Source organism: Prionailurus viverrinus, chromosome A2 (genome assembly GCF_022837055.1).
Source record: "Prionailurus viverrinus isolate Anna chromosome A2, UM_Priviv_1.0, whole genome shotgun sequence".
Taxonomy (NCBI): domain Eukaryota; kingdom Metazoa; phylum Chordata; class Mammalia; order Carnivora; family Felidae; genus Prionailurus; species Prionailurus viverrinus.
In genome coordinates, this window is record NC_062562.1 from 17782048 (window position 1) to 17795060 (window position 13013).

At 42.2% G+C, this 13013-nt stretch overlaps 1 protein-coding gene across 2 annotated transcripts in view; it reads right to left on the reverse strand.

Annotated features, from left to right (window-relative positions):
* Nucleotides 1-13013, reverse strand: part of RHOA (ras homolog family member A) — a 63230-nt gene that overhangs the window by 3654 nt on the left and 46563 nt on the right. For both annotated transcript variants that reach the window (XM_047833365.1, XM_047833358.1), the window contains 2 exons: nt 7881-8037; nt 4467-4587 (listed from right to left, as the gene is read on the reverse strand). In XM_047833365.1, coding sequence (XP_047689321.1) covers nt 4467-4587; nt 7881-8036 — 277 coding nt within the window. In that variant the 5' untranslated portion in view covers nt 8037. The remainder of the gene's footprint in view (nt 1-4466; nt 4588-7880; nt 8038-13013) is intronic.

A 13013-nucleotide genomic window follows, 5' to 3' on the forward strand; every position in this document is an offset into this window, starting at 1 on the left:
GAGCCTGATGCGGGGCCTGGGCTCACAAACCATGAGATCATGACCTGAGCTGAAGGTGGACGCTTAACCAATTGAGCCACCCAGGTACCCCAACAGTGATCACTTTAAAAGGTAAGTGAGACATCACTCCCTTGTTCAAACCTTCCAAGAGCTCCAATCTCATGAGGAAAAAGGAAAGGTCCACACCATTAACCACATTGCTCTACAACCCTCCCTGCCACCCCTGCTGCTACACTGGATTCCTTCCCTCCTCTTCTTGCCTCAGTGACTTTGCACCTGCTGTTCTCTCTGCCTGGAAGGCTGTTTTGTTGGATATCTGTATTGGCTTCCCTCAGTTAATTTAGGTGTCTCTCAGAAGTCACCTTTTTAGTTGGGTTGCTGACCATCCATCCCATGGTCATCCTGTGAAACAGAATATTACCATGGACCACTCCATACCACCTCCACGAATGTTATTTTTCCTTTTTTTTTTAAAAAAAATTTTGGGGCGCCTGGGTGGCTCAGTCGGTTAAATGTCCAACTTCAGCTCAGGTCATGATCTCACGGTCCGTTGAGTTTGAGCCCTGCGTCGGGCTCTGTGCTGACAGATCAGAGCCTGGAGCCTGCTTCAGATTCTGTGTCTTCCTCTCTCTCTGACCCTCCCCTGTTCATGCTCTGTCTCTGTCTCAAAAATAAATAAACATTAAAAAAAATTTTTTTTTAATTTTTAATGTTTATTTATTTTTGAGACAGAGAGAGACAGAGCATGAGCAGGGGAGAGGTAGAGACAGAGAGGGGGACACAGAATCCGAAGCAGGCTCCAGGCTCTGAGCTGTCAGCACAGAGCCCGATGCAGGGCTTGAACTCACGAGCCATGAGATCATGACCTGAGCTGAAGTCAGCTGCCTAACTAACTGAGCCACCCAGGCACCCCTCCATGAAAGTTATTTGTGAAATTTCTTGCTATCAGATTTACCATTAAGTTTTCTGGGTTTACAGTTGTTCTTGCTTTTGTCTCCCTTAATTTAGAAGAAGTTTCTTCTACAAATAGGTGGTCAATAATATTTGGTGAATATATGAAATTATTACTCCAGGGGCACCAGGGTGGCTCAGCTAGTTGAGCATCGACTCTTGATTTCAGCCTAGGTCATGATCTCATGGTTCGTGGGTTCGAGCCCCACGTTGGACTGTGTGACACAGCAGATCCAGCTTGGGATTCCTTCTCTCTGCTCCTCCCCTGCTCATGCTCTCTCTCTCAAAATAAATGATAGACATAAAAAAGAGGGGGGTGCTTGGGTGGCTCAGTCATTAAGTATCTGACTTTGGTTCAGGTCATGATCTCACAGTTCGTGAGTTCGAGTTCCACATCAGGTGAGCATGAGCCCTGCTTCAGGTAAAAACAGGAGCCCTGGGTGAGTCCTGCTTCTCTCTCTCTCTGCCCCTCATGGGATTCCCTTTTTCTCTCTGCCCCTCACTCACTTGCACCTTCTCTCTCTCTTAAACAAAACAAAACAAAAAGAGAAATTATTACTCCAATGGTCTCCCTACCCCTGGAACTCAAGAAACATAAATTAAAATTAAAATGAATTGTCTCTGTCTTACCTTTGCCGCTTTTCATAAATAAAGAGAACGAATTCTTATCATCAACAGAGATCGGCAAATAAAATCTTGTCTGGAGTCTTTTTTTAATTTTTTAATTTTATTCATTTTTGAGAGAAAGCGCATGAGCAGGGGAGGGGCAGAGAAAGAGGGACTTGAATCCATAAACCATGAGATCATGACCTGAGCCAAGGTCAGATGTTTAACCAACTAAGCCATCCAGGTGCCCCTGGAGTCTATTTTTATAAGTAAAGTTTTACTGGAATACAGCCAAGTTCATTCACTTATATATTTTCTATGGCTGCTTTTGTGATACAACAACAGAGTTGAATAGTTGCAACAGAAAACATATGGCCAACAAAGATTAAGTTTTTACTATTTGGTCTTTTACAAGTTTGCTACCCCAGCTCTCAACTAGAATACAGACTAGAGACCAATTGCCAGTCATGATCTGGCATGGTCATAGACAGCAGAGGCTCTAAAAAGTAAATTATCATAGGACTGGCTGGCAGCAGGGCTGAAACTCTCATACCGAAATTCTGATTCCTGATCAAACTTGCCATCCTACATCTAGATGCAGGGCCATGGTCTAACATCCAATCAAATAAATCAAGTCCAGCATTAGGTTGACATTAGCTTTTCATTTTCTCGATCCAGACTTTTTTTTCTTAAAAAAACAAAACAAAAATTTTTTTAAATGTGTATTTATTTTTGAGACAATGCGAGAAACAGAGTGCAAGCAGCGGAGGGGCAGACAGAGGGAGACACAGAATCTGAAGTGGGCTCCAGGCTCTAAGCTGTCAGCCCAGAGCCCGATGCGGGGCTCGAACTCATGAACCGTGAGATCATGACCTGAACCGAAGTCGGGCGCTTAACTGACTGAGACATTCAGGTGCCCCAGACTTTTTTTTTTTCTAATTAAGTAATCTCTATGCCCAATGTGGGGATCAAACTCACAACCCCAAGATCAAAAGTCACAGGGTCTACAGACTGAGTCAGCCAGGCATCCCTTGATCCGGGCTTGTGTGTTCCCTTAACACATTTTACTTAGGCAAACTACTGGTGGGATTCTCCCCTACACCCAAGCCAAAACAAATTTTTAAAGGGCTTTGGCAGGGGCGCCTGGGTGGCTCAGTCGGTTAAGCGGCCGACTTCGGCTCAGGTCATGATCTCGCGGTACGTGAGTTCGAGCCCCGCGTCGGGCTCTGTGCTGACAGCTCAGAGCCTGGAGCCTGTTTCAGATTCTGTGTCTCCCTTTCTCTGACCCTCCCCTGTTCCTGCTCTGTCTCTCCCTGTCTCAAAAATAAATAAAAACCATTAAAAAAATAAATAAATAAATAAAAATAAAATAAAATAAAATAATGGGCTTTGGCAAAATGAAGCTAGTTCAGTCATCTGAGCCAAAGTCAGAAGCTTAATGACTGAGCCACCCAGGCGCCCTTTATTTTTTGTTTTTGTTTTTTTTTAAGGAGCTCCACCTACCTACCACACTCCTGCAGTGACTTCCAGGGAAGGCAGAGTATCTATCCTCCAACATCAGACCCTCTCCCCAGGTGTGTCTGTACTTCAGAGATCCATCTCTCTGCCTCTTTACTTTCTACCTCTGCTCTCCTCCCCAGAGCCTACCCTCTGGGGGGAAGGGCCAGTAGGAAATAAGTCATGGCCAGTAAACAGACAGAGGTCAAAAGCTGAAGAACCTCCTTTGAGACAGGAGACAGGTTCTTTAAAAAGTGAGACTGAAGAGTAACTTTCTGCTCTGAAGGTGTTTTTGTCCCTAGAGGACTATACCTTGGATGATGAGCTACAGGGCACACATTCCTCTTCATTCCTATAGGACTTAGACAAAGTCCATGATGTGTATATGAGGGGAGGGTTTCACATGGCTCTATTTTTCTGTGGTCTAAAGCTCTGCCCCACCCTCTAGGGCCTTCCAACGGCCCCCCAAAGGAAGCCAGATTTGTTTGAAAAACCAAAACTAAAACAACTATTGAAAATGACCAAAGTGAACCAATGGCAGAGAGTACTTGCTCTGTTTCAGTCCTAGGAGATACTGCCCAGAGGCTCAATCTCAGTTTGACTCCTTGGGATGCATAACTTTGATCAAGTGGTTCAAAATCTTGGAGGGACCCAGTATATTGTCATTAAAATGAGTACATCCATGACAAAAAAAAAAAAAAAAAGTCACATAACCCTAACTGGTCAGCACAAGCCCACACCACCAACAGGCTCTCCAAGGTTGTTTGTTAATGACAATATTCTTGGCCCACATGTTACTCTGTCGATATAGAGCACTGCATTATCAAGAGAGATATTTTGTCGTCTTCAAGTAAGTACAAACTGAAAGTAAGTTCTGTTTCAGGCCTTGGTGCCTTGTTTAGCAGAGTGTGAGGTCAGTGTTATTCAGTCTTTTTCTGAAGGAAAGTAGCTACTGAGACAAGTCACCAACTGAGCTAGTGGAAAAGTGAAGTTCAAGTCTCTCTTTATTAGCTAAGACACTTTAGAAAAGAGCTAAAATGGAGCTTTGAAAACACTACTAGGAAAGAGAAAATCAGAAGATATTAGAAGGCAAAAAGCTCAATATGAAGTATTGAAAAAAGGTGTGGGCACCCACAAAAACTTCCCCAAATCTTAGTCTAAAAGATGGGTTTATATTTGGAACCCAGCTACTTTACAAGGTAGACACATGGCAGCTATGGGAGAACTAGGCTGAAAAGCCACCCAGGCCCAGGCTGTATAGTCCCAAGGCTCTAGGATTCTGGCCACTGATGATTCCTTCTATGAAGATCACATTTGCTTTTCAACCACTTGATGCCCAGAAAGGACCTGAGAAACCAGGTGCTGGCCAGGCACACAGGCAGTGACAAACATCAGGCTGCAGGGCTACTCACCTAAACTATCAGGGCTGTCAATGGAGAAACACATCAGTATAACATCAGTGTCCGGATAGGAGAGAGGCCTCAAACGATCATAATCTTCCTGCCCAGCTGTATCCCACAAAGCCAACTCTACCTGTGATAAGAAAAATAAACACATGAGTGCAAGGTTAATCCTACCCATTTTCAGAAGTGGTACTTACCAAAGTACATTCAAATGGCAAACTATCCCAAATAATAAAACATAAGAATGTTCACTTTCATTAAGCATCAAGCCTGAGGTGGAGGGTATGATTAAATTGTTTCAGGTTGAGGGGCATCTGAGTGGCTTAGTCAGTTGAATGTCCAACTCCTGGTTTTGGCTCAGGTCATGATCTCACAGTTTGTGAGTTTGAGCCTGGCGTCAGGCTCTGTGCTGATGGCACAGAGCCGGCTTGGGATTTTGCCTCCCTCTCTCTGTGTCCCTCCCCCGCTTGTACACGCAAAACAAACATTTAAATAATAATAATAGTAATAGTAGTAGTAGTTTTAGGCTGAAATTTCTCAAAATACTATACTTACATAATTCAAAATGTGAAGTCAAAAATAACTTTGTGAGAAGTACAGTATTTAATTATAAACAACATTCTACATAGAAAAGCAGATGAACAAGAAGGGAAATCAAACTGTAAATAATATTCCACCAGGTGTATACGGCAAGACAGGGAAACACCAGACCTGAGTAACTTTTGCTAATACATTCTAACTCAACCACTTCCTTGTTTTGTCTCCTCATTCTGCTCAAATGTGGAAACACGGAGAGAAGACTGTATTTGAGTTGATGGGTAAGAAAAGACACCATGCTGTTAGGCAAGGTCTGAGCAGACAGGAAAAGTCTCTGGCTGTGCGTTTTCTCCTCAAAAAATGTTTGAATGAAAGCATCACTAAGGTAGCAGAGTACTCCTTTTGCACTTGGGAACCTGCACACCTTCACGTGATAGGAGGGCAAACTGATGATTGGGCTCTGGACATAGGTCCCTTTCCATGTTGTCCAGCACTGCAGGCAGCCCTGTGATTTCCCACAACCAGAGTGGGATTTTAATATCTTCTGCTCAGGGACACGTTGGGGCCCAAGGAGCTCTCCCTCTAATATGTGGAATACTCTTTTTCTCCTAGAACCTTCACAGTCTGTATTTAAAAAAATTTTAATGTTTATTTTCTGTTTGAGAGACAGAGAGAGAGAGAGTGCAGGGGACGGGCAGAGAGAGAGGAAGGCAGAAGATCTGAAGTGGGCTCTGCACTGACAGCAGAGAGCCCGATGCAGGGCCCTAACTCATGAACCACGAGATCATGACCCAAGCCAAAGTCAGAGTCTTAACCGACTGAGCCACCCAGAAGTCTCACTCTGCCTGTATTTCAGAATTTCTACATATCATTCTTTCCTTAAAGCTGATGGCTAATTATCTCTTCCACCCTCAACCTTTGCCCTAGGATGCATCACTCACAACCTCCACTAGGCCCATTGCACTTGTCATGTACATACACCATTAGTTGGGTATGTGTATTTACTTATTAAAAATTTTTTCTCATTTATCTTTTATTAGAGAGAGCGCAAGCGCGTGCACATGCAGAGGGAAAGAGAGGGAATCCCAAGCAGGCTCCATGCTTAGTGCAGAGCTCGATGTGGGGCTTGATTCCACAACCCTGGCATCATGCATGACCTGAGCTGAAACCAAGAATAACACATTCAACCAAATGAGCCATGCAGGTACCTCTGGTATGTATATTTATAATATACTGATATCAATATTGATTATCAATATAATCTTTGTGATAATATATTTATTATCACAATAGACCTGCCCTCAGAATGGTACAGCTCATTCACTCTCTGCCAAATCACACTACCTTGACCCCTCCATGCCTCATGTGTATTTAGTCAGATACATCCAACCATGACTGTCTCCTGATAAACGGTTCAGGTGTTGGACCTTGTCTCTTATCAGAATGGACCTTTCCGTCTTTGGTATGTCTGTTCCTGGAACCACAATAACCTAGAATCTTGGATGGTTTCCTAGGTTCTATTACTGTATACTCTTACATGAACATTCCTAGGTAGCACCCTCTCCCAACTTTGGAGGTTACCGAGTTGCTATCAAGCACTTTTATTTTGGGGACCCAAGAATTCTGAGCAGCTGGCTTAATGTGCCGCAAACTGTTGGCAAAGAGCCCTTTGTTCTAGTTTTCTTTTCAGCTGACCTATCTGCAGTGGGAATTTCATTCCTTTTCAAAAGATGCACAAAGAGCTGTGTAAGAAATTATTCTGACAATGAAAGGAAGAAGATTTAAAAAACAAAACAAAACAAAAAAACAAACCACAAACATATACTGAGGTGCCTGGCTCAGTCAGTTGAGCATCTGACTTCAGCTCAGGTCATGATCTCATGGTTTGTGAGTTTGAACCCCATGTCAGGTTCCCCAATGACAGTGCAGATCCTGCCTGGGATCTTTTCTCTTTCTGCCACTCCCCTGCTCATGCTTTCTTTCTCTCCCTGTCTCTCAAAATAAATAAATAAACTTTAAAAAAAAAATCTTAAAAAAAAAAACCCAAAAAACATATACTCTAATTCCAGAAGAGTTTTGCTCCAGTCTTGCCAGTGGACTTTCAAGATAGACATGAAGAAACACTGTCCTCATTGCCAATGAGAGGCAGTTGAAGCAACTGTAGCAGCCTATTTATGTTAAAGTCAAAAACATTTAAAAAAATTAAATGTGAGGGGGTGCCTGGGTGGCTCAGTTGGTTGAGTGTCCAACTTCAGCTTGGGTCATGATTTCGCGTCACGGTTTGTGGGTTCAAGCCCTGCATATGGCTCTGTGCTGACAGCTCGGAGCCTGGAGAGCCTGCTTCGGATTCTGTATCTCCCTCTCTGTCCCTCCCCTGCTCATACTCTGTCTCTCAAAAATAGATGAACATTAAAAAAAAAAATTTAAATGTGAGTATGTTGTTTAAATGTCATACTGCTGGTGGTACAGATCAATACACCCCCCTTGAGACACAAAATAAGGACCTCTTGACGTAGTAATCTCATTCTTCAGCACTTAAGGAAATATTGACAGACTGGGAGGAAAAAAAAGTCCATCCATACAAAGAGGTTCATTTTAGCATTATCTGTCTGGCAACAAACTAAATTTCAAATATAAATAAAGCTGCGAGGACCACATATACTAAGGCTTTTCATCTAAAATACATATGAATTGAGCAAAGTCTAGATGATAGCAATTAAAAATGAATAAAGTTGGGCTAAGATGCCAGAACAGAATGAATTTCTCATTCAAACATGTTCATTATTATATTGTGTACTGAAGAGACAAAAAGGCCTAATTCTCTACAGGCTCTATGAATAGCCTAACAGGCAAAACAATACTAGTTGTTAAGAAAAGTGTACTCACCTGCTTACCATCAACTTCAATATCTGCCACATAGTTCTCAAACACTGTGGGTACATACACCTCTGGGAACTGGTCCTTGCTGAAGACGATGAGCAAGCAAGTCTTGCCACAGGCTCCATCACCAACAATCACCAGTTTCTTCCGGATGGCAGCCATGCTGAAACAGGAGACAAAGGTGTTATCTAAAATGAACAAGAAGCTATTAATAGCCTCAGGCTATGACACACACTGTTCTGACCATAGGGAACAAGCCTCTATTAGCACACCCAAATACAAAATGTTAGTACCCCTTTCCACTTGACACCAAAAGGTCATACCAAAACCCCACAACTAAGGTTATACTTAATGGTAAAAAGACTGAAAGCTTTCCCCCCAAATCAGGAACAAGACAAGAATGGCCACTCTTGCCACTTCTATCCAACATGATACTGGAGATTCTATCCAGAGTAATTAAGCAAGAAAATGAAATAAAACATCCAGATTGGAAATGAATAAGTAATACTATCCTAATTTGCAGATGACATGATCTTATATACAGAAAATCCTAAGGAATCCATTAAGTTATTAGAACAAATTCAGCAAGGTGGCAGGATGCAGGATGAACATATAAAAATCAATTGTATTTCTATAACTTTGCAATGAACAAACTGAAAATGAAATTAAGACAATTTCACTTATAATAGCTTCAAAATGAATAGGGATAAATTTAACAAAAGTACTAAACATACTCTGAAAACTCTGAAACACCGTTGAGAGAAAGATCTAAATAAATGAAAAGACATTCATGTTTCCAGATTGGAAGACAATACTGTTAAATGACAACATCCTCCAAATTATTCTACAGATTTAAGACAATCCTTATCAAAATACCAGTTGGCTTCTTTGCAGAAATCGACTAACTGAACGGAAAATTCACACAGAAATTCAATGGACCCAGAATGGCTAAAACAATAGTGAAAAAAGAACAAAGTTGCAAGACTCACACTTCCTGATTTCAAAACTTACTGCAAAGATACAGTAATCAAGATAGTGTTGCACTGTCATAAAGAAAGACACTGTGATCAATTGAGAGTCCAGAAATAACCCCCACATTTAGAGTCAAGTGTGTTTTTTTTTAATGTTTATTCATTTTTGAGCGAGAGAGAGAGAGAGAGAGAGAGAGAGAGAGAGGGAGGAGAGAATGTGTGCAAGTGAGGGGGAGGGGCAAAGAGAGAGGGAGGCAGAGGATCAAAGCAGGCTTGGAGCTGATAGCAGAGAGCATGATGCAGAGCTCAAACTCAAACTGTGAGATCATGACCTGAGTCTGATGCTTAACCAGCTGAACCACCAAAGTGCCCCTAGGGTCAAAGTGATTTTCAACAAGGATGCCAAAACAATTTGATGGAGGAAAGACAGTCTTTAGAGGAAAAAGTCTATTTTCAACAGATGGTGTTGAGACAACTGAATAGATCCATACAAAAGAATAAAGTCAGAATGCTACACCTCAAATCATATACAAAAATCAACTCAAAATGGATAAGCCCAAATGTAAGAGTTAACACCATAAAATATTTAACTCCCTATCTCCCTTTTCTCCCTACTCACCCCTGACAACCACCATTCTACTTTCTGTCTCATGCTACCTCATTTGGAAGTGGAATCAGCACTATTTGTCCTTTTGTGACTGGCTTATTTTACCCAACATAATGTCTTCAAGGTTCATACATGTTGTATCATGTGTCAGAATTTACTTCCTTTTAAGGCTGAATAACATTCCATTGTATGTATATACTACACTGCCCTTTGATCCATGGATAGATACCAGGTAGCTTCCAGCTCCTGGCCACTGTGATTGATCGATTGATGGTTTGTTTATTTTTGAGAGAGAGTGCAACTGGGAGAAGGGCAGAGAGAGAGGGAGTCAGAGGATCCGAAGCAGGCTCTGCACTAACAGCAGTGAGCCTGATACGGGGCTCAAACTCATGAACTGTGAGATGATGACCTGAGCCGAAGTTAGATGCTCAACCGACTGAGCCACTGACTCTTGACTTCAGCTCAGGTCATGATCCTGGGATCTTGGGATGAAGCCCAGAGTCAGGCTCTGTGCTGAGTGTGGAGCCTGCTTAAGTCTCTCTCTTCTCTCTCTCTCTCTCTCTCAGACACACACACACACACACACACACACACACACACAGAATGTATTCATCATTAGCAACCAACTTTTGTGCTTCAAGCGATACCATCAAGGGATGCCTGGGTGGCTCCGTCAGTTTAATGGTCAGCCCTTGATCATCATCTCAGGGCATGATCTCATAGTTTGTGGGTTCGAGCCCACAAGCCCTGCTCATGCATGTGCACTCTCGCTTTCAAAATAAATAAACTTAAAAAAGACAGAAAGAAAACAAGAAGACATGGGGCACCTGGCTGGCTCAGTTGGTAAGGCATGTGCTGGCTCAGCTGGTAAGGCATGTGACTCTTTTTTTTCTAAGTTTATTTCAGAGAGTCAGGGGCTGGGGGCAGTGCACAGAGCTTGACATGGGGCTCAAACTCACAAACTGTGAGATCATGACCTGAACCAAAATCAAGAGTCAGATGCTTAACTCACTGAGCCACCCAGGTGCCCTGAGCACATGACTCTCTCTCTCTTTTTTTTAAATGTTTATTTATTTTTGAGAGAGAGAGAGACAGAGTGTGAGTGGGAGAGGGGCAGAAAGAGAGAGGGAGACACAGAATCTGAAGCAGGGCTGAGCTGTCCGCACAGAGCCTGACATGGGGCTCAAACCCATGGACCACAAGATCACGTCCTGAGCTGAAGTCAGACGCTTAACTGACTGAGCCACCTAGGCGCCCCAGTGAGCACATGACTCTTGATCTCAGGGTCCTGAGTTCAAGCCCCACGTTGGGTGTAGGGCCTACTTTAAAATAAATAAATAAGTAAATAAAAATGAGAGGACAACCCACAGAATACTGGCAAATGTTTACAAATAACATATCTAATAAGGGACTTGTATCTAGAATACATAAAGAACCTTACAATACAACAGAAGAGCAGCTTAGGTGGGTGGTCTGGCTCAGGGTGTTGATTTGGATCCAGAATATATAAAGAACTACAAACTCAATAACAAAAAAGTCAAAGAATCCGGGGCGCCTGGGTGGCTCAGTTGGTTAAGCGTCTGACTTAGGCTCAGGTCATGATCTCATGATCTGTGAGTTCGAGCCCCGCGTCTGGCTCTGTGCTGACAGCTCAGAGCCTGGAGCCTGCTTCAGATTCTGTGTCTCCCTCTCTCTCTGACCCTCCCCCATTCATGCTCTGTCTCTGTCTCAAAAATAAATAAACATTAAAAAAAAAAAAATCAAAGAATCCACTTTAAAAATGGGCAAGGGATTTGAATAGACATGACCCAGCAATTCCATTCCTAGACATACCATTGGAGAAAAACAAAAACGTATGTCCATACAAAAACTTGTGGACAAATGTTCACAGCAGCATTGAAAATACTCATCATATTCAAAGAGTGGAAACAAACCAAACATCCAACAACTAATGAACAGATAAAATGTAGTATATATATCCAAACAATGGAATATTAGGCAATAAAAATAAAAAAGTACTAATACATGCTACAATATGGATGAAATCTGAAAACATTACATATGTGAAAGAAGGTGGCCACAAAGAACCACATATTAAATGACTCCCTTTATATAAAATGTCCAGAATAGGAAAATACAAAGTCAACTGGTGTTTGGTTAAGGAAGGGAGTTGGAAAAGAAAGGAAAGGAAATGATTACTAAGGGAATGGTGGGGTTTCTTTTTAGGATGATCAAATTGTTAGGAGATGGAGCACGTCTCTATGAATACACTATATACTATGAATATATGACACTGAATTGTATACTTTAAATGGTTGAATTGTAACATATACGGATTGTATTTTAATAAAGCTATTGTTACAAAATAAAACAAAACAAAACAACCTGCAGAATCCCTCCATTTGCCAGAGACGAATTGTCAGCCACTCAAATTCCCACCATTGCCTCTTAGAACAGCATTCTAATTTCTAGCTGGGTGCTTTGTTGCCTAGCTAAAAGACTACATTTCTTAGCTTCCCTTAATTAGATATGGCCATGTACAAAGTTCTAGCCCATGAGATGTAATCAGCAGTGCCTGTGGGATTTCCAAGAAGTCTTTCCTAAAGTGAAGTCACATGCCCTTCTTCATCCCCTTCCTTCTTTCTGCTGCTTAAACCTGGAACCAGGACTGCTTTCTGAACAGCCATCCTGGAATGTGAGGATGTAGAAGTGTGGATGAAGAACATGAATACCACATTCTGGAGTTGGAGACATAACAGGTACAAAGAGCCTGGATCCCAGTTGTTCTTGGGAGTCACCATCTCAGCCCCAGACTGCCTACTTCTACACTTCTTTTCTGTGAAAAATAATTGTCTTGTTTAAAATGGTATTTTTCAGGGGCGCCTGGGTGGCTCAGTCGGTTAAGCGTCCGACTTCAGCTCACGTCACGATCTCACGGTCCAGGAGTTCGAGCCCCGCATCGGGATCTGGGCTGATGGCTCAGAGCCTGGAGCCTGTTTCCGATTCTGTGTCTCCCTCTCTCTGCCCCTCCCCTGTTCATGCTCTGTCTCTCTCTGTCTCAAAAATAAATAAACGTTAAAAAAAAAATAATTAAAAAAAAAATAAAATGGTATTTTTCAGGTCTTTGTTACTTGTAGTCAAACTAATCCTCAACAATACAAACCCACAAAACCAGGTTGTCTAAAGCGAATGTTTTCCAAACTGGAGTGGATTCAACAACCCACTGGGATACATGAGGGAAACAAGAGAAACACATTTTCTAAGTCCAGAAAACATAAGAAATTTAGCTTTAAAATTTAAATCGCAGGGGTGCCTGGGTGGCTCAGTCATTTTGAGCATCCGAATTCGGCTCAGGTCATGATCTCACAGTTTGTGGGTTTGAGCCCCACATCGGGCTTCCTGCTGTCAGCACAGAGCCTGCTTCAGATCCTCTGTCCCCCTATCTCTGCCCCTCCCCTGCTCACACACACTCTGTCTCTCAAAAAATGAATACACATTAAAAAAAACTTTTTTAAATTTAAATTGCATAAACTCCTTAGGAGAAGATTCCATAATGGAAAG